Source organism: Biomphalaria glabrata, chromosome 15 (assembly GCF_947242115.1).
Source record: "Biomphalaria glabrata chromosome 15, xgBioGlab47.1, whole genome shotgun sequence".
Lineage (NCBI taxonomy): Eukaryota > Metazoa > Mollusca > Gastropoda > Planorbidae > Biomphalaria > Biomphalaria glabrata.
In genome coordinates this window covers 13,765,392-13,787,032 of record NC_074725.1, presented here as the reverse complement: position 1 = coordinate 13,787,032, position 21,641 = coordinate 13,765,392, and the positions used below count along the sequence as shown (strand labels likewise).

The window sequence follows — 21,641 nt, the reverse complement described above, 5'->3', positions numbered from 1 at the left end:
GTTCTTGTTGACTCATATATTACTCAAGGATCTCATTCAATTTCTCTGTGCCTGGTATTTTCTCTATCTTCATATGAAAAGCCTTTCTTGGATTATTTTGAGAGTTGGTTTCCATGGGCATACTTAATTCATCTTAATATTTTTAGTTCCTTTTGTTGCTTCACTTTACAGACAATATGAAAAGTGTTTTAGAATGTTTTCCATGTTGATTTCCTCAAAGTAATTCTTCATTATTTTCTTTTCAATTCCATTTCAGAAATAATATCCTAACAGATGAGGTGTTAACTTGGTCAAACCATTAGAGATAAATCTTCTGCATCCAGATCTAGCTAAATGGTAAGAGTCAACCTAATTGACAAAGTAAAAGTTCCTGATCTTAAAATTTAGCATTTCAATTTATGGTAATAGAAAAAAATATTGCTACAACCTTATAGTGCCTAAAACAGTTAAGAAAAAAATGTACCATTTAAAACACACAACATGTGGCTGAATGCTAGAACCACTTTCCTGTCCGTCTTTTAATCAAAGTTTAAAATTAAAAAATAAAAATTAAATATGCAATCAAATTATGTAAATTGAAAAGAAATAATATTTTTTATGGCATGTTCTATGTTTAACAATATTAAGAATGGTTTTGATTTATTTGTGTGTGTGTGTGTGCATGTAACCTGTAAGCTACTTCTTGTCAGAATGCCTTGAAGCTGTCTTTTTTTTTTACATCCAGCATTCTAATCAGTGATATTGATCTCTAAAACTTTATGAAATAAATGTCCTTTTTACTCGCTGCTGACCAAATGATTTTTTTGGTATTAATATAAAAAATTATGGATGTTGGAATATAAGTTTTCATGCAATAAATGATCTAACAGTAAAATGGTTTAGAAAAGTTCTTATGCTTTTATTGTATTGTGTTAAAGGTCATAGATGACCCAAACTTTCACACAAAAATTGTTCAAACACAATGCAATTAGAGCTAGGAAACAAAAACATTAAAATGATAGTGAAATATGACGATGTATTTAATTCTATGTTGTGTGTCTTTGAGCTGTTTAAGCCACAGTGACTTTTGTATCAAATTATGTTGTCATAAATAAAAAGATATTTTTAAAAAAATAAATGAATGGTACACATTAGATGACATTTTTTTTTTAATTAATGTTAGAAAAAAAAGTTAAAATGAAAACACAAGAAAGTAAAAGAAAGATACTGTTTGAAAATTTTACTGAGATAGCAAAGATCCTGTAGGACTGCTGACATTTTTATATAGCTAATTCTTGTATATATTGTATAAAAAATTGTATAAAAATGTTGTAGTGAAACTTACAGCAATTAATGCTGAGACATGCACTCATCACATTTAAAGAAAGGGAATCATTATTAGAAAAAAATATCAATCTTCACTATTGCTAATACATCATGATGTCTTTGTGTTGCAAAAGTTCTATTTATCTATTCAATAGCTTCAGTGGTCTGCATGTTCAATTCTGCTATCTCATTCTTCACTTAGATCTTTTTTTTTAGATTATTAAAATAAAGACACACAAAATTTAATTGAGGGTAAAAAACAAATTGATTAAATAAAAAGAAAGAAAATGTAAAAATTGGAAAACTTACCTTCAAATTCTGTAAGGCCAAAACCTCAATGTTAAAGAACCAGAGCATGCTGAGTGATAAAACTTGGTCACAGTGATAACAAAATATCGAGTTTGTGACACAAGTCACAGTGTTTCTCACCAATAAAGCCAAAGAAAGTAATGTGAAACACTAATTACTTATATAGTTCACAAATAGAAGTAATTTAACAAAATATTTAGAGATACGCTGAAAAAAATGTGATATATTATACATGAAGATAATTGCTATGTAAAGAAGTTTTCAAGTAGTAGGCTAAAAATTCATTTTAATTTATTCATAACAAAATGAAGCGTGCAGATTTGGCAGGATTAATATAAACTATTTAATTTAGCTGTATATTTTTTGTGTCTTATTCATTTTGAAAAACTTCAAAATTATTTCTTTATTTTAAAAAAATGACTTTAAATTTAATTACCCTAAACACCAAATGCAATGGAAAAAACAAGCAAAATAGAAAAAAATGGCCAGAAATATTATTGAAAAGGAAAACCATAGAATTAAAATGTAAAATTTGAAAGTTTTAAATATATATGAATATATTTTGGTGAAGTCAATTGTTAGTAAAAGTAATAGTTTTTAAGCTTAGGTAATGTTTATATTTTGACCAATTAACCATAATCATTAACAAATACACTCACAGTATATTTAGTCAAAGAGTTAGAATTTTACAATAAATATATATATATATCTTTTTACATTTGCAATTTTTGTTATATGCATTATTATTAGTTGACAGAATATGAAGTTTGAATAATATTATAAAAAAAAAAAAAGCAAAGAAAAAAGTTAAGATAAAAAGAGGCTAGAGAGCATACATAATCTATAAGAGCTTTTTCTAATACATTTGTGAAAAGTTGAAAGCATTTTTTCTTGTCAGTTGCAAATACACAAACATTGACAATTTTAGAAGGACACTTTAACAATATCACACAAAAATATACAAACAAATTACACCACAAAAAAACATCTCACAGAAAAATAAGATAGCATTTGAAAAAATATAAAGTAACATTTGATTTAACATTCATAAAAATTTGGAAAAATAGACAATCATGGATGATTTTCTGTCTGAAAATGGCATTGAAGTTTCAATCATACAAAAAGAAAAAAAAGCATCAAATACGCGAAGGAATGAAAAATGAATATTCAACTCACTTGACTCAAAGAAAGACTCACCTGAAATATCAACATCAACATTGCCTCCTCCTGCACCATTAGTATGAATAGTAAAGACTGCAGGAGTGTTAACTGGAACAAGACTTAGACCTTCGCCTGTCACTGTTACTCGACTTGTGTCAATGATGTCAACTTTATATGGTGAGCCTATGTAAAGAAGAGAGAGGATAAATAAATGCAATTTTTCATTGTCAATATTTTCCTGCTATAATAAAATTAAAAGCAATAATACAAATAAAAATAGAACAAATTGAAAGTAATAGACAGAAATTTTACAATTATTGTTATACAAATATTGTTAAAAAATTTTAAAGTCTTTAAATTTATAAAATCTCACAGTTAATGTGAATAAAAATATTCAGTATATGTTAGTAAAAGGCGAAGTAATTTCTTGTGAAGTGATAAAGTATCCCTAAGGTAAAATAACTGAATTCCCATGTGAGACATTAGCATGACAATTACCATGACATCTAATCTTATAATAGACTTTTTGTATTAAATGTGCCATTGTTAAATTTACTTTGTTACTCCAGACATAAGTTTAATAGCATGCTCAGAAAGACACAAAGATAGAGGCACATTCCTCATTCCATAAGCTAGGAAAAATTTGTACAATGCTCCTTCTTCCCTACCGCTATTAGAGCATGGAATGGGTTGCCTAAGCTAGCCAGGAAAACTAGTGACTTGGCAGAATTTAGGTCAATGGTTAATATGCATGACTAAATGCATGATGCATAGGACGTAACCATATTCTTTTTTGAAGTAACATCTGTATTATATATGATAAGATAAGATATGTTTGTAATATAACATCATTAGCAACAAAAATAAATGGTTAAATTTACCTCGAACTTCTATGTCATTCATATATGCATGTACAATGTAGGTGCCAGGACCCTGTGGTGTAAAGTCAACAGTGTATTTTCCATAATCATCTTTCTTCATGTGACAAGGTACCTTGATGCCCCCATAGAGCACTTGACAAGTTACTTCCCCTTCACCAGCTTCCCTGGAATCAGCTGTGCATAGAGTATTATTTCATTTCTATTATAATTTAGACTTTGTATAAATGTTTACCAACTGTAAATCAATATATTGATAGATGTATTGTGTTTTAACCAAAGTTTTTTAATTATAAAGCAATTTTATTTTTTTTGCCCTATTTTTTTCATAACATAGTGTTTCATATCTTCTTCTCTTCTATCAAACTTTGTTTGGTGTAATTATGATTCTGCAACCTCCTCCTCCCTATTTCTGTTGCATAATTTATTTCTCCTTCTTTCTTATATTTTTTTTAGTATTTACCTCCCCTTATAACTACTCTTCTTATAAACTATTTGACACTTTTGACAAGGATTAAGATGTTTTTAAATTCTTTTTAAATGTTCACAATATCTTTATTTTTTTCTTAGTTACTTTTTTACTTACCATGGAAAGCTAACTGATGACCCACTTTGCCTCCACTTAAGTTACTGATGCGTACAAGAGATGGATCAAAAACTTTGACTGTGTAAGGGCTGCCTTGGATATGTTCCCCATCATAGACCATGTTTAGTCGCCAATCACCTAAAGAGAAATAATTGTTGGGACTTTCACTGCTGGACATAGAGACCTTAAATTATTTTTTTACACAGATTTTTTTCTGTTGCAAACCAATGAACTTCAACTTTAATAAGTAATACAGATGTTTGAATGCTAAGTTTACACTGTGATATTGTCTACATTTGGTTGTGACATGGACAGAAGTAATTGTGTGTTTTGAGAAAGTCTTTTTAAAGAGCAAACAAATATGTCACAGTCAAGATGGTTCAGGGTGGTTCAATAGGACATGATATAGTTCAGAATCAAGACCCAAGTCCAGTACAGTGAGCCCAGTGTGAAGTTGGTATCGAACAGAGAATCAAGTACAAGTCCAGGATGAGACAGGAGGCCAGTTGAGTTGATACAGCTGTACAAAGTTGATACAGCTGTACAAAGTTGAGGTGGTAAAACATTTGTACAGTCAGTGTCATGAGTTGCCAATTGTACAGTATTGGCTATGGTTTTATTGGACATTAAAGTGCTATATTATTTTGAAGCCCTGAATTGTCTAGTTCTTGATTAGGTAGAAAATTTACACTAGATTCATTTAGGTGGTGTAAGTTAATATGTATAGCCCTGGACCATCAAGACAACAGAACAACAGTCCAGCATGCATACTGCATAACAAGGCAAGCCATCCTACATCCACATAAAGCAAACCTTTATGTGGATTCAATGCTTTTCAAACCCATGAAGATTCGTCATTTTTGTGAGGTATATATTAGTATTATCATCTCAGAAAATCAAAAAAAGAATATTGTAAATCAAATCAGAAAAATTTATGACAACATGTATAACATACCAACTTCATTTGGTGTAAAATTTGCTGAATGAACTCCACCTTTATACATAACAGGTAAGTTCATGGCATGTCCACTAGGGGATATTGCTTCAATTCGAACGTCACCCTGACCTGCTGCTGATGTGTCAACCTATGTCAAGAAATATTATTGATATGAACAGCTATATTAAATATTTTCAGACTAGTATACTTTTGTTTTTTTAATTGCTTTTGTAATGTGCATCTTTATTTAATATCTTTGAACAATATGACAAACATTGTTGAAAATAATACATTTAAAACTTATTTCGTATTCTTAGAAAAAATAGTTTTATTAATCTACCTGTTTAAAATCATATTACCTTCAGTTCACTGTTGAGTCCAACCACTGCTCTGTCTAGATGATTGAACTTAACTTTTGAACGGTCAGCATGGACTTTGAATGTTACAGGACATCCAGGGATATTTTCATTGTCACAGTAAACATTCAGCTACACATACATGAATATAAAATTGTAAATAGCTTGACCTATGTAAAGTAGTACATTATGAGAAGGTCAATCTAACTTAATAAAAAAAAGAAATAACTCTTTCAAAATCAGAACATTGTTTTTAGTGCAAAATGAAAAGACTAACTATTGATCATATGCTGTAGAATGTTGTGTGCAAATTTTCTAGTTATAAAGAATAGTTTATTAAGCAGTTGATTAAATTTGCATAATAAATAAATAAATCTACAAACCTTGTGTTGTCCTGTTTCTGTTGGAGTGAAATAACAATCACATCTATTACCACTCCATTTTGTCCTGACTGGAACTATGGAGTCAGGTCCAATCACTTCTGGTCTAATGGCATCTTGGGATGTCCCATGCTCAGCATTAATGTAAAAATGTTTCTGTGAAAAATAGTGTTTTTTTTAGTAATATTTAGTTTAAATTTAATGGTAATTAAAATACTTTGAACAGAAACACTTAAAATTCTTCTGTTTGTATCCTTGTGACTTGGAACATAATCTGCAATTTTTATTTTCATGCAAGTTGTTGAGAATGTATCTCATACACTATTGTAACATATATATTTTATAAGGAGTAAGAGAACCCTAGTTGCAGTTCTTAAATAGTAACAATTAATAAGTACCCATAGATATATTTTTTCAGCAGGAATAATTTTATTAAACAAGTGTTGTGTAGTCTTATCTTATTTTATAAGTTACAGATTTTAATTCAAAAGAGAAGATGATTATGTCCTACACATGTAGGATCTTATCTTTATTTTTAAATGCTTTTTATATGTGGGGCTACTTGTCGCAGTTATCTATGTAACTGTATAGTAGAATTAGTTCTCTAATTGATAGTGCGGCGTTGATCACTATATTGATGACGTCATTACACTATTAATATTTTCTGTGTAGACTAGAGGACTGAGTTTTTGTTGCTTGTCACAACTTCTAGTGACGTAAATTTAGTGTGTGTGTGATTTGCGTCATTTATCGTCTAGTACAGTCTCTCCATTGTTTTGTACGTTGGTACAGATAGACGTGTTTTGAGAGCTCTGGAATTTCTCCTTGGTTTTTGTTATTGGATAGCCTTAGCATTTGCCTTGGACATTTTCTTGTTGGATTATCTTGACCCCTGTTTAGGGTGAGTTTTATTTTTCATTGTATAGTTTTTCTATTTGAATTCGTTCGTATTTGTAAGTCTATAATTAGACTAGATATAGATGATTAGAAGAATCCTTTCTTTTATCTTCTATAGGGTTTTAGCGTCAAGACTAAGTTTTAGTCGTAGTCTCAGTTGAAGACTCTATTTCAAGTATTAGTGTCAAGTCTATATGTTAGACTCTGTGTCAAGTCTCAGTGTCAAGACTTGTTTATTCAGTCTCAGTTCTATATTGAGAGTACAACTTTAGGTCTACAGTCTACAGGACTGAGGTCTTTCTCTCAGTTGGTCGTCTGGTGTGCACGTGGATTTGTACATGAGTCTGAGGTTCAAGATTCCAGACTGCGGGTTGCAGTGGTCAGACCTGATGGTGTAGTGTCAACTATGAACTTCTACTTTTTGGAATTGTCGTCAGTGGACAGTACCTGATCTAGAGGCTAGATCTACATATATTACCAGTTGTTGTTTTTGAGATTGAAGGACTAGGTGATCCATTGAACTACTTATTATAGTTAAGGTAATATACTATGTGTTTCATAATTATATGAATGTTCTGTATCTAAGGAGACTAACTGGATCATTGTAGATTACATATTATTACATATTGATATTTCATACTATTATTATCAGTCATCATGAATCAGTCATTTGTAAATATATCACAAGAATAAATTTTATTGTTATTTACATCATACACTTAGTTTATTAGTTTATCTACAACTATATGTGTATGATGTGCTTGTCAGGCTGAACTTGAGCCAAAAATATTATAAGTTCAGAAAATAATAACAATAATACAAATTGAAATAATATTTAATATTAATAAATATTTGCATTGGAAATATATAATAATAATTTGATAAATACAAGAATACAAGAACCTGACAAGTATTTTGGGGGCTCGTCTAAACTGTTAAAGGAGTTATTTGAGGGATTATCTCAGTCATAATTTGTTATATTATTGACAGTTGAATATTTGCTAAATAAATTTCTGTACTTGTAAGAGTATATTTTCAGATTATAGACACTTGTTTGTGTCACATTACTATTCATAACGGTACTATGTGATTGTACCTTATTACTCAGGAAAGGCATCGTATACATTTTTTGTGTGAGACTTTATTGGTGCCAGTGTATCATATTGTTATTGCTAACATTGTATCTTATATATAATATTTTTTTTAAAATTTATACTAATAAGATATAATTTTGTTACATGCCAAACTGATTGGTGGACCTAAATTGGAGCTGTGATCTGTTTGTTGGGATTCTCAAGTTGTCCTGGTGTATCTGGCTGTACCTTGTCATCAATACTCTATCTTCCTGGTGCTGAGGCAGATTCTATCTTCGCAGGAGAAAGCACAGCTAAGTGTATTTTTTTTTTGGTTGCTAATAGTATATCTTGTGCTCTAATTAATTTTTCCGATTTGACCTGTTAAACTTGTATTGTTTGGAAATTCTAAGGATGGAGACTAGGTTTTCTATAAATTCACAATTTATAGCGGATGGGCAGGCATTGGGTTTTACAGGAGCTGACTTGCAGAACTATGTGAAGGAACAAAGGGCGGAGGAGGAACGCATAAAGAAGGAGGAGCATGAACGATGGAAAGAAAGGGAAGTAGTGGAAGCTAAAAAGAGGCAGGAAGAATTGGAATTGGCTAGACTTCAGGAGAAAATTGTGGAGAAGGAGTTGCAGAAAGAAAGTAAATCTGAAAACAAAGAAGGAGAACCTAAGATCCAGGATAAACATAGACATATAATTGATAAGTTGGACAAGAGTTTTCAGAATATGAAGGAAGATGAGGATTTGATTGGTTTCTTGACTCTATTTGAGGCGGTGGCAACAAGATGTTGTATTGATAAGAAAAGTTGGGCTATGTTGTTATCGTACAAATTGACGTCGAAACTCAAGAATTTTATGCTGCAAGATGATCTGTTTAGGAAGGAAAATTATGATGAAGTAAAGGTTATGCTAATGAGACAGGCTGATATAAATGGAGAAACGTGTAGGAAGAAATTTCACCAAATTAGACCTAAAGAAAATGATTTCAGGGGATATGTAGCCGATTTGAAAAGGGCACTAGACAATTGGATGAAGATGGCGGAGGTAAAGGAGACCATAGAAGGCATGAAAAATATGATTGTGACAGACAGATTATTAGAGAGTGTTTCAGGCGAAGTGTATCGTCAACTTATCTTAAATAAAAGTGATAATGTAGAAGACATGCTACAAGTAATTGAAAGTTTTAAGACTGCAAGTTCAACAAAATCATTATGTAAAGAGGAAAATGTGTATGTAATGGGAGCTGCTGAAGCCACAAGTCAGAATTATGCTAGTGACAGGAAAGTCATAACTTGTTTTAGGTGCGGAAAAGTAGGTCACAGGTCAACGGAATGTTATGTGGGTGGAGCCGGAGTGAAACCAAAGCAGGTGACATATAATAAGGATGGACCAAGACATGTGTCAGGCACAAGGAATGTGTCATATGGAACTTACAGGAGGCAGTTTGATACTAGAGGAAGGAGAATGGATGGAGGGAATTGGAGAGGAGCTTACAATGATGTGAACCATGGTGGAGGAAATAACAAAAGGAATTATTCAGGTGTTGATTATACTAAGGAGAAAAACACAGACAAGTCAAAGAAAGTGCAAAACACAGGTACGCAGAGATGACTAAATTGTTCACGTAAAATTCAAAGTTGTTGTCATTCTAATCTGGCTGATGAAATAGAATATTTTACTCCATGTAGAAAAGAAACTATGTCTATTGTTGATCAGAAATTGAGGAAAAAGTCTGTAGGGAAATTACGTTTTGAAGAAGGATTATTAAATAATAAAATAGTGTCTATATTGCGTGATTCAGGATCTAGTGTTATTGGGGTAAGAAGTTCTTTAATTGAATGCAAAGACAAAATTCCAGGTAGCTACAAATTAAAATTGATTGATGGTACTATTAAGGAATATCCACTGGCATGTGTTGACATCAATTCAGACTATATCACAGGGAAATATATTGTAGCTTGTTTTGAAAATCCAGTAGCTGATCTAATAATAGGGAATGTACAAGATGAACAACATAATGAACATATTGGTGCTGCTGTTACAAGAGCAATGAAACAAAAAGAGAATGAGGCTGATATTATGAAACATTCAGAAGTTATTCAAGATTGTTATAAGTTATTTGGATCATGTGAAGATTTCTTGAGAGAACAAGTGAGTGATCCTACATTACAAGAATTATGGAATCGACAGAAGGAGAAGAGTGTGGATAATAAGACAAATGGAAGTGTTCGATTCAAGGTATTCGATAGATTATTGTATCGTGTATTCAAAGGTCAATTAGGTCAGGAAGAGAAACAACTCGTGGTTCCAGTGTCAAAAAGGGAAGTAATTTTGAAAACAGCACATGAAAGTATATTTGCAGGTCATTTGTCAGTTAGGAAAACAAAGTCAAGAATATACCAATATTTCTTTTGGCAAGGAGTTGATAAAGATGTTAAAGACTTTATTAGGAGTTGTGATATTCGTCAACGGTGTAGAATGCCACGAAGATGTGACAGAGTTGAACTTGGAAATATGAATATAGTAACAACACCATTTTACAAAGTGGCAATAGATATTGTTGGTCCGTTGGAGGTTACCGAGAACAAGAACAGATTTATTTTAACATTTGTTGACATTGCTACGAGATGGCCAGAGGCAATACCTTTAAGAAATATTACTACAGAAACTGTGATTGAGGCATTAAACACAATCTTCAGTAGAATTGGTATACCGCACGAGGTACTAAGTGATAACGGAAGTCAGTTCACTGCGGATTTATACAAGGAAGTGTGTAACTTCTACAATATTAAAATAGTGCACTCAACTATTTTTCACCCTTCGTCGAATGGGATGAATGAACGTTTCAATTCTTCATTGAAAAGTTTTCTAAGGAAGGTTACACAAGAGAGTCCAAAGGATTGGGATAGAAAGGTTAGCGCTGCACTTTTTGCTTATAGAGAGGTCCCAAATGAAACTACAGGAATATCGCCATTTCAAATGGTATATGGAAGACAGATGAGAGGACCATTGGCTATTCTGAAACAAGTATTTGTAAACAAAGAGGAGGAAGATGAATACAGGAATGTTTACTCATACTTAATGGATTTGAAGGAGAGGTTATTTCATGTGACATCAATTGCCAACAGAAATAGTGAGGTTAAAAAGCAAAAGTACAAAATTCAGTATGATAGATACTCTACATTGCGCAAGATTGATGAAGGTGATTGTGTATTGATACTTAAACCTCAAAGAGAAAACAAATTATCTGTATATTGGCAAGGACCATTTAAAGTTATAAGGAAGGTATCAAGATTCAATTTTCTGGTAAAGAAGGGAGATAAGTTGAAACTTTACCATATCAATAGATTGATGAAATATCATAGCAGAAGTAAAGATGATACAAGTGAAACTGTTATTAATATTGAACATGAGAACAGTATTTTGTCTGCTAATATGGTGTCTGTTGTGGATGATGAGGAGGAATTTGATGAAGACTTGACAAATGAAGATATTTTACCAAGCATTCCGACATTAGAAATCAACAATAAGAAGCAGACGAATGAAGACATTTTATCACAATTGAAGGTCAACCCAGATTTAAACTGTAATCAGAGATGTGAAATAATGAAGGTGCTGGATGAATTCAAAGATATTATATCAGACATACCGGGTAAAGCAGATGTGGAAGAATTTAGGATTAAGTTGCTGGACACTAAGCCTATAGCATTAAAGCCATATACGGTACCAATAAATATGAAGGAGAAATTAAAAGAGGAAATTGATAGTATGTTGAAGTTGGGTATCATAGGACCCACAGATTCATCATATGCCGCTCCTGTTGTGGTTATTAAGAAACGTGATGGTACACTACGTCCATGCATTGACTACCGTAAGTTAAACAGTGTTACACAAATACCAGCTGAATTAATACCAGATCAAGAAGAGCTATTCAATAAACTCTACAGGGCTAAGTATTTTACTTTAGTTGATTTAACTAAAGGGTATTGGCAAATACCTATAAGTGAAGAATGTAAGGAGTACACAGCTTTTAGAGTTCTGGAGGAACACTACATGTTTCATTACTTACCATTTGGTTTAAGTGGTGCCCCTAACCATTTTAATAGAGTTTTAAAGAGTATTTTAAGAGATATTGAGAATGTATTGTTTTATTTTGATGACATCTGTATATTTAGCGAAAGTTGGGAGACTCATGTTAGAGATGTACAGAATGTTTTCGGTGTATTGAAAAGTCATGGATTTACTCTAAAACCATCTAAATTAGAGGTTGGCTTTACTAACATTAAATTTCTGGGACATAATGTAGGTCGGGGAGAAGTGAAACCAGATAGTAAAAATGTTCAGAAGATCCTGGAGTTTAAACCACCCAGTACCAAGAAGGAAGTAAGGTCATTAATTGGGTTGGTTAACTATTACTCCAAATTTATACCTTGTTATTCAGACTTGGTGTTTCCATTCACAGAGTTATTGAAGAAAGGGAAATCTGTGAGAATTGATTGGAGTAATGGGTGTATTGTGGCACTGAAAAGAATACAAACTTATTTGTGTGATTATCCTATTCTAAGATTGCCTGATCCTTCTCTTCCATTCTTTTTGCAGACAGATGCATCAGATAAAGGCATTTCAGGTATATTAAGTCAGATGAGAGATGGTGTGTTACATCCAGTGAAGTTTGTCAGTCGCAAGTTGTTGCCACGTGAACAGAAATACTCTATCCTTGAGCGGGAAGGACTGGCCATTGTATGGTCGATCAAAAAGCTAGATCGTTATTTGGCAGGAGTGAAGTTTCATCTCCAGACCGATAACAAGGCATTGTCATTCATAGCAAATAGTAATTATTGTAACAAAAGAATAACTAGATGGTGTTTAACACTTCAGGATTATTGTTTTGATTCTGTCCATTTGAAGGGAGAATTAAATGTTTTTGCTGATGTATGCTCAAGACTTGTATAATTTTTTTGATTCATTTGAGCAATCATGTACTTATGTTATATTAATTTTGATATTGATCAAATTTGATAATGTAACTATGTAACATGCAAACAGTTGTAACTTTAACTGTAAATTTTTGAGACAAACATTATTTTGTCTATTGAAGTGTATAATGAAGATTTTTTATTGTTGAGGTAATCATAATGATTATTGGTTGTTGAGGATTTCTCAGTTGTTTTTCTCAGTGAGATTTTGAGGTCTCTTTCTGTAATTCTTGGAAACGTATTTGCAGTATTGATCTTGGTGAAGTTGATTTTCTGGAGAATTTCCTTGCAGTTTTTATGATAACTGGAATTTTTTTCAAAATTGCCAGTTCGTTGAGGAGGGGGAATGTCGCAGTTATCTATGTAACTGTATAGTAGAATTAGTTCTCTAATTGATAGTGCGGCGTTGATCACTATATTGATGACGTCATTACACTATTAATATTTTCTGTGTAGACTAGAGGACTGAGTTTTTGTTGCTTGTCACAACTTCTAGTGACGTAAATTTAGTGTGTGTGTGATTTGCGTCATTTATCGTCTAGTACAGTCTCTCCATTGTTTTGTACGTTGGTACAGATAGACGTGTTTTGAGAGCTCTGGAATTTCTCCTTGGTTTTTGTTATTGGATAGCCTTAGCATTTGCCTTGGACATTTTCTTGTTGGATTATCTTGACCCCTGTTTAGGGTGAGTTTTATTTTTCATTGTATAGTTTTTCTATTTGAATTCGTTCGTATTTGTAAGTCTATAATTAGACTAGATATAGATGATTAGAAGAATCCTTTCTTTTATCTTCTATAGGGTTTTAGCGTCAAGACTAAGTTTTAGTCGTAGTCTCAGTTGAAGACTCTATTTCAAGTATTAGTGTCAAGTCTATATGTTAGACTCTGTGTCAAGTCTCAGTGTCAAGACTTGTTTATTCAGTCTCAGTTCTATATTGAGAGTACAACTTTAGGTCTACAGTCTACAGGACTGAGGTCTTTCTCTCAGTTGGTCGTCTGGTGTGCACGTGGATTTGTACATGAGTCTGAGGTTCAAGATTCCAGACTGCGGGTTGCAGTGGTCAGACCTGATGGTGTAGTGTCAACTATGAACTTCTACTTTTTGGAATTGTCGTCAGTGGACAGTACCTGATCTAGAGGCTAGATCTACATATATTACCAGTTGTTGTTTTTGAGATTGAAGGACTAGGTGATCCATTGAACTACTTATTATAGTTAAGGTAATATACTATGTGTTTCATAATTATATGAATGTTCTGTATCTAAGGAGACTAACTGGATCATTGTAGATTACATATTATTACATATTGATATTTCATACTATTATTATCAGTCATCATGAATCAGTCATTTGTAAATATATCACAAGAATAAATTTTATTGTTATTTACATCATACACTTAGTTTATTAGTTTATCTACAACTATATGTGTATGATGTGCTTGTCAGGCTGAACTTGAGCCAAAAATATTATAAGTTCAGAAAATAATAACAATAATACAAATTGAAATAATATTTAATATTAATAAATATTTGCATTGGAAATATATAATAATAATTTGATAAATACAAGAATACAAGAACCTGACACTACTAAAAGCAGAAGGGGGAGTCAAACAAAAATGAGAAGAGGAAGGGATGTAGTTTGTGCTCCAGACTGTAGACTTGAGCAACCCAAGTTTAAATCCAGTCTTGTGCCATCCCTGGCCATTCTGCAGAAGGTTTGAGTTCAAATGCAATAATCTTCATTTCTGAAGAAACGTCCAAAGCTTACAAGTCAATGTCATAAAAAAAGACTATAACATAGATCAATTAGGGAAATATTTTTTAGTCTGAAGATTATAAAAAGTGCAATATTTCATGATGCTATACCAACCCAGATGTGACCTAAATATTTTTTTTTGTCACATAAAATTATTTTCTGCCATGGGTTGATTTAAGCTAATTTATATTACAGTTAAATTGCAATAGGCTATGTATATAATAATTGTAACTTCTTTCCTATGCTGTTCCCCTCCAGCAAGACTGAAGTCTTCAAGTCAAAAAAAAAAATTATTGAAATTTCTCTGAATAGGTCAAACCTACAATATTTAATGGTTAAATTAATCAAGAGATATGGAAAAATGTCTTTAACTTCCATCTTAATAGTGATAGAAATAAAGAGTATTGATGGTAAGAAAATGTAGAGGCCTACTTGAAACTTGTCTCTGAGCATGCATCTTAAATACAACTAAGTGTTAATTGAAGGATCTCAATATTGGACTGCTGGAATGTATCAGTGTGTCTCTAGTTTATAATTGTATGTAAACAAATATAGAAGCTTCTTCAATGAATTGCAAAGATAAAAATGGGGACATTGTCTTATCCACTTACTTCCTGTTTCACATAGATGTTGTTGAAATCACCATTCATGGTCGCTTTGTTCTTAACTATTTTAACTGGCTTATGATGCCTGAAATGTGCAGCATATGCCATGATGCCAAGGTGCTCCACCTCTGGGTCAGCCATTTCCTTGGCAGAAAATATGGGTTCAATTCCAAGTCTTTTAGCAGCATCAATACCTGATAAAAGATGAAATGAAATTGAACAAATTGCTATTTGTATTATGTCTTTTTTTTTCTTCTGTATACTCAATTGCTTTGTTATTCATAACTATTTTTGATAAAAAAATGTAATTACTTTCTCTCACAAATAACAAAATATTAATCTAATAGCCTAAAAGCCTAAAAATTAAATTGTTACAGTAAAGATAAGGAGATGAAAGTTTTTAAGATATGCAATAAAATATTAAGTTATTTAGATATTCCTATAAAAAACAGCAAATTTTCATTACCTCTAATATTAATTGTAATCATTACCTGTTTGCAAATTGGTGACATGGTCATGGGTCAATTGTGGCCAGCCTGGCACATCTCCACCAACAGATTTAACCAAATTACACAGCAGATGTCCATCATTCCAATCAGTCTAAGAAGTAGGGTAAATTATTTTTAGTTTATTGTCATGTAGCTTCATGAGAAGATAAGGAAAATATTAGTTATTATCTCCCTTACCAAGAGCTTTTAAAATGCATGGAACTCACTTGGAAATTGTCTATTGTTCCTTGTTGTAATAAGGCTCTAATCTCCCTACGAGTGGCCAGATAGCCAGGTGAGTCCACCATCATATAGTACGACAGGTATGTCATCCCAGAAAGCTCGTCCAGGTGAGGAGAGCAGAAATCTTCAGGTCTGACAACGATGGGGATGTTGAGCTCCCGCTGTGCTATGGACATGGCTTCCTTGCAGTTGTGAAGTCTGTAACATAGAATTTAATGTAAATCTAAGCAATAAATATCTATAACAGAATTTAATATTTACAGGGGAAACAAAAGATAGAATAGTTGAGATAAGTTTTTAAAACAAAATTACCTCCCCAATTCTCTTCCACGCAGACATTTTAATTTGCTAAAACTTGTTTAAACATATAATTTGGATTCTTAAGGTAAATACATTTTTTTAAAGTTATGTACAGGTATAGGTCCGATAAGTTTACTTTAATACTGCTATTTCCAGACGTGTTGTGTCAAATTGTAGATTAGGTTGTCGCAATTTGCATTAAAAACAAATTATAAAGAATAACAAGAAGACCTACAAGTTCATGGACTTAATCCACAGTTGCGTAAACAAGAACCCGAGTAGAAAATAAGCTAGTTATTTACCGAGGGCTGAACACAGATTCATTTTATCGTAACTTATAGTGGTGATATAGGTAGCAAACTGTTTCTTTTGGTCTAATAAGTTCTATCATTTAATGCAATAATAACTTTTAATTATAAATAGCAGCCTACTAATCAACTGACATTATCAAAAGAGAACAAAAAAAGCATATTTGCCAAATGGCAAAGCAGACGATTAACTTATAATTCTCGAGTTCAAACTCCGGTGAAAGCTGATATTTCGATTTTCAAATTATTGCGACGATCTTCAGTCTATCAGCTATATTGGGAGAGCCAATGATCAAGAAATAAAAGTGCGTCTTCTAATTTTGTTCTCTTCATACAGAGACGACATAGGTGAATCAGACTTCATCTAAAAATTGGTCATAATCGAACAAAAAAATATTTTTGAGCAGTTAAAATGTTTATGTAGTCAATGTACTATAAACCCGACCTAATTAATCTCTGTTCTGGTCCTAAATTATCCTAATAACAGAAGGCCACCAACAACAGCTGTCTTATTGACAATATATTTTAGATCTCAATGGAACATATATTAGGCCTACATAAAATTAAAATGGTTTAAAGCACTGATCCAGTGGTAACATTTTAGACTCTAGGTGGCTGCCTGAAATGTGGTAACATTATAGACTCTACGTAGCTGTCTTAAATGTGGTATAGACTCAACATAGCTGCCTGAAATGTAACTTAAATGTGACGACATTATAGACTAGGTAGCTGCCTGAAATGTGGTCACATTATAGACTCTGTGTAGCTATCTAAAATGTGGTAACATTATAGACTCTACGTAGCTATCTGAAATGTAACCGTAACAAGTTAGTCTCTAGGTAGCTGTCTGAAACGTGAAGTATGTGTTTTTTTTCTGTTTTTTATTTATTCACACATAATAAAGAAATGCAAATGAGACAAAATACCTCGACACCAAATTCAAATTTCTGACACCGCAGGAATGCCGCGATGTCTCAGTGTCAATATCAAACGATATACAATGGGTCTTTGAACGTGACATAATCTGTTGGTCAATGCGAAGACAGGGTGGCACAATAAAGTCACGCGGTCTGTGCATTCAACCGTATCCAGAGAAAGTACGAACATATCAAGATTGTATGTGAGTTGTCTTGGAATTTATATCTATCATATAGGTGTTGTTTTTATATGTGTACTTGCATTCTTGTCAGAGGTTAGAGGATAGTAATTCAACACCATGGTACTGTGTCTTACTTGCAAGAAAAAGAATTTTGTCTACACACTCTAAAAGTACACGATAATCTGACTTTTTGCAAAACTTTGTACACCGATTCTAAGTTTAAAACATTTATTATAAATCATAAATACAGCTGCGGGTGTATATTTCATACGTATATCATACAAGCGCCATCAGCCTGGCTTTCAAAACGAGGCTGTAACCAACAAGGCGCAACAAAAATAAATACTGACTAGCTGATTAGTTGAAGTACTAAAGAGTCTAAGAGTTCATTGTTTTTCTTATGCCTCTAGAAATAGTTTATATTTGTACTAATAAATAAACCAAATTTTCAGTAGGGTTATGGGGCTCCTAGGATAAACACTTGCCAAAATGATGACCTCACATCAGAGGCGTAGTGAGCAAAACGTACGATTGGGGTAAGAAACCTTATTGGCGCCCCCCCCCCAACCCCATTTTATATGAACATCGCATAGAAATATATCTACAATAATTTTTTCCCGCCTCTGCGTGTGACGCCCCCTCCCAAAGGATGGCACCCGGGGCATCGTTCCCCCTTGCCCTCCCTTCACTACGCCTCTGCCTCACATTTGAAATCTAGTTGAAGCTGAAATCTTTTGAGATTTACGAAAGCCTCTGGTGTCATCACCCTGTTGGAAATTTGTATCTGGGATCATTCTGTTAATGAGAGCAAACTTGCTAGATCGCTTTGCTGGTCGAACCACGGTAACTAGTTGAGCTCAGTAATGTATGTATTTCACAAAACACTTTCTTTTCTTTGCCAATACTAGTCTAGATAGGGAACATCTTTAAAAGACATAACCCTGTCTGTAAATTGGCAAACTATGTCGAAAACTCCGTTCCTTCGATGTTGTTTCCAGGTTCATTACCTCGTACAATGAAAAGAACGAGCTGAGAATTGTGACACCGGAATAAGTCAATGAAATAATGAAGAAAAACAAAGAGAAGGTTGAGACAATGTTATCACTGTGACATGTCCACGTTTATGTCATGCTGTGGAAAAACAAATAAACGCAACTGTTGTTACATTCTGCCAATCAAAAGAAACCGTGGGTAGAAGAAAATAAACTTCTTGAACATGTTTTATTGTCGCTTTGGACTAGGGTCTAACTAAAACACTTTGGAATGTTTTAGGATGACAAACTAGGCATTACTGGGCTAAAAGCTAGGTCAGGTCAGGTCAAACTAGGACATGCAGTTAAAGAACAGTGGCGGCACCATAAAAAAAAGCGGCGTGGTGGCTAATGCCTATTTACACTCAATGCTTGAATTTACCTATAATCAACACAAGCTATAGCTTAGAAGTTAGACCCCCCCCCCCAAAAAAAAAAAAATGGTTCCGTGGATATTTGTATTCATTTTGAAGAAAGAGCAACGGAAAAAATTGCCTTTCGTTGATTACAAAGGGATTCCATGTCTTAAAGAAAACAATGAAGGGACACTGCATGCGCTGATATATTTTTCTAAAAGTTTTATGCCTTTAAAGTCAAGCATAAAACAATATACATACAGCTCATGTACAAGGTAGATAGTAGATACAGGATACAATAATGATGATCAATAAACTAATCAGCTTTTTACTTTCAACTAGCGACACGTAGATCTAACTTTCTAACCAAAAAAAAAAAAAACAACAACAAATAAACAACTCTTCTTTTATACCTTTTTCATAGAATCTTCTAGAATCATTATGTCACATCATGCTTCTCTAACCTTCAACTTGGCTTTTTTTTTTAACAAAAAACGGCCAAACCCTGTCCTTTTTACACAATATTTTTTATTCGCTGTCATTGATTAATTAAAGCTTTAGTCTTCATGCATTTATTTATATTTTTGGTAGCGCCTTTATATAGGCCTATTTATTTTTTCTTTGCGCTCTTTCCTAGACAGAAGGACCTCCATCAACTGACCACCTATTTCATTAGCAAAGCAACGAATATGGATGGAGCCTGCTAAAGCCAGAGCATGTTTGCTACGTTTGATTGAAATCCCACATCTGTTTGTACTCTATTTATAGATACCCACATGGACCAGTTGTTTTATTTATGACTAACCCAAGTGAGAATGAATCGCGCAGTAGAGGCTCCTTTAAATACTTTACACTGACCTTAGTCACTAGAAAGAAGAAGGCAATTATTTTTCAAGCTTAATTTTAAAACAAGCTAAATATAAAAATACTTTTTAACAAAAGAGCTTATATTAGGGAAAGAAACGCTCAATCACTGCCACTTCTATCAATACAGCAAGATTTATTTCCCTTTTTATATATATAAAAAAAAGAAATTAATTAATTATAACTAATTAATTAACTAAGTGGTTAATTTTATTTTTATTGATTCATGTGTTGTCATCGAAAATGAATAATTGTGCAAAGTTTCAACTTAATCCGAGAATAGAATGTGAGAGAATGTAAGAGAATTTTGCCAGACAGATAGAGAGAGTTAATATAAGCTTTGTTTAAATTAATTACCACCACAACTCAACTTTTCTACAGATCAACAAAAATCAAATTAGCGAAACTGAATATACTTCCATTGTAGGGTACCAAAAGATTGAAAGAGAACATGTGTAAACTGTTCTGACAGTGTTGCAGTAGTTTTAAGACACTATTAATTATAAGAACGCATCGCAGTTTATTTTTTAATTATATTTTTATTTAAATATGCGTAACTATGGGAAGTTGCATCCCTTTCATCAGTCATAGCACACCAAGGTTTTTCTTGCTGCTTGGATCACTGAAGACGCTATAACCAAAAGCAACTCACTATGCTTGCTACTGTCCGCGTTATCAACTTTAGCAATTGTGTCTATTGTTGACAAAAAATATATCTTTAAAAAAATAGACACTATTGAGAAACAAAAACAAAACAAAAAAGAAACAAAAGACAAGGACCCTAATGTCATTGTACGATGGTTAGGCCAAGATCGTACAGGCAACAGTTAACGGTGTGTATCCTTGAACAAATAATTAGTTTAAACAGAACGTGGCTCAGGGAGAATCCAGGACCAACACATTGTGAATTGGGACCGTGGGCCAGCGCTTGCTGAGCGGTGACAAGCCGAAGAGCAACCATTCACATTACTGGCCAAACATCCAAGCGCTCTGTACAATTACTAAGTTGACCAAAGAACGTCCATTGAATTCATTCAGTCGTTTAGAACGAGATGAAATGTGTGACGTCAGAGAAATAGTCTGAACTGCTAAGAGCTTGCCGTCTATAGAGACAGTATTGAACCTTTAGCCAAAGAATGCCATATAAAAATTATACAAGTGGCATTAGTTCGAACAACGGACATATATTATACCTAGACTGGACATGAAAATCTCTAACACTACAAGAAAATATGTAAGACCTTCAAAAAAAGCTGAAACAAGGCGTTATTTTGTAAAGTAGATTTATAAAGTAAAGTTGTTGTTTTTTCAACCCTAACCTATGTAATATAATTTAATGTTTAGAATAGATGTAGAAGCTGAACCTATTCCTAATTTTTTAATCCACTGAGAAATTTATCTTTTATAATCTTACTAGTCTTTGGATTTTGTCATGGCCTAGATACAAAAGCCGCTGTGTATCAAGGATTGGCCTCTTGAGCCACACAAGAAGTTGCATTGGGAAAAGATCGCCTCTCGAAGCGTAAAGTGCCACAGAGAGAGAGAGAAAAAAAAACATGTGCTTTTTACAATACTTCTAATAAAATCTTCTGGGTGGAATCTGGACACAGATATCGAAAAGGGCTCTATCGATTTTCCTAGAAATGTTAAATCTGCTATTTATTGTTGAGAAAAGAATTACTAGCTCGTTGGAATTTCTAGTTTGACCGTTATAA

The 21,641-nt window shown here is 32.9% G+C and overlaps 1 protein-coding gene and 1 long non-coding RNA gene across 5 annotated transcripts in view; one reads left to right on the top strand and one right to left on the bottom strand.

The window, feature by feature from the left end:
• LOC106055671 (filamin-C-like) overlaps positions 1-21,641 on the bottom strand; it is a 97,151-nt gene that overhangs the window by 51,334 nt on the left and 24,176 nt on the right. For all 4 annotated transcript variants that reach the window (XM_056013117.1, XM_056013118.1, XM_056013119.1 and 1 more), the window contains exons 5-13: positions 15,953-16,166; positions 15,729-15,837; positions 15,244-15,431; positions 5,916-6,068; positions 5,536-5,664; positions 5,195-5,324; positions 4,240-4,377; positions 3,657-3,830; positions 2,812-2,958 (exon numbers count right to left, since the gene is read on the bottom strand). In XM_056013117.1, the coding sequence (XP_055869092.1) occupies positions 2,812-2,958; positions 3,657-3,830; positions 4,240-4,377; positions 5,195-5,324; positions 5,536-5,664; positions 5,916-6,068; positions 15,244-15,431; positions 15,729-15,837; positions 15,953-16,166 (1,382 nt within the window). The remainder of the gene's footprint in view (positions 1-2,811; positions 2,959-3,656; positions 3,831-4,239; positions 4,378-5,194; positions 5,325-5,535; positions 5,665-5,915; positions 6,069-15,243; positions 15,432-15,728; positions 15,838-15,952; positions 16,167-21,641) is intronic.
• Positions 6,477-7,525, top strand: LOC129923190 (uncharacterized). The gene is made up of 2 exons (XR_008775111.1): positions 6,477-6,813; positions 6,928-7,525. It is a non-coding gene; the product is annotated as an uncharacterized LOC129923190 (long non-coding RNA).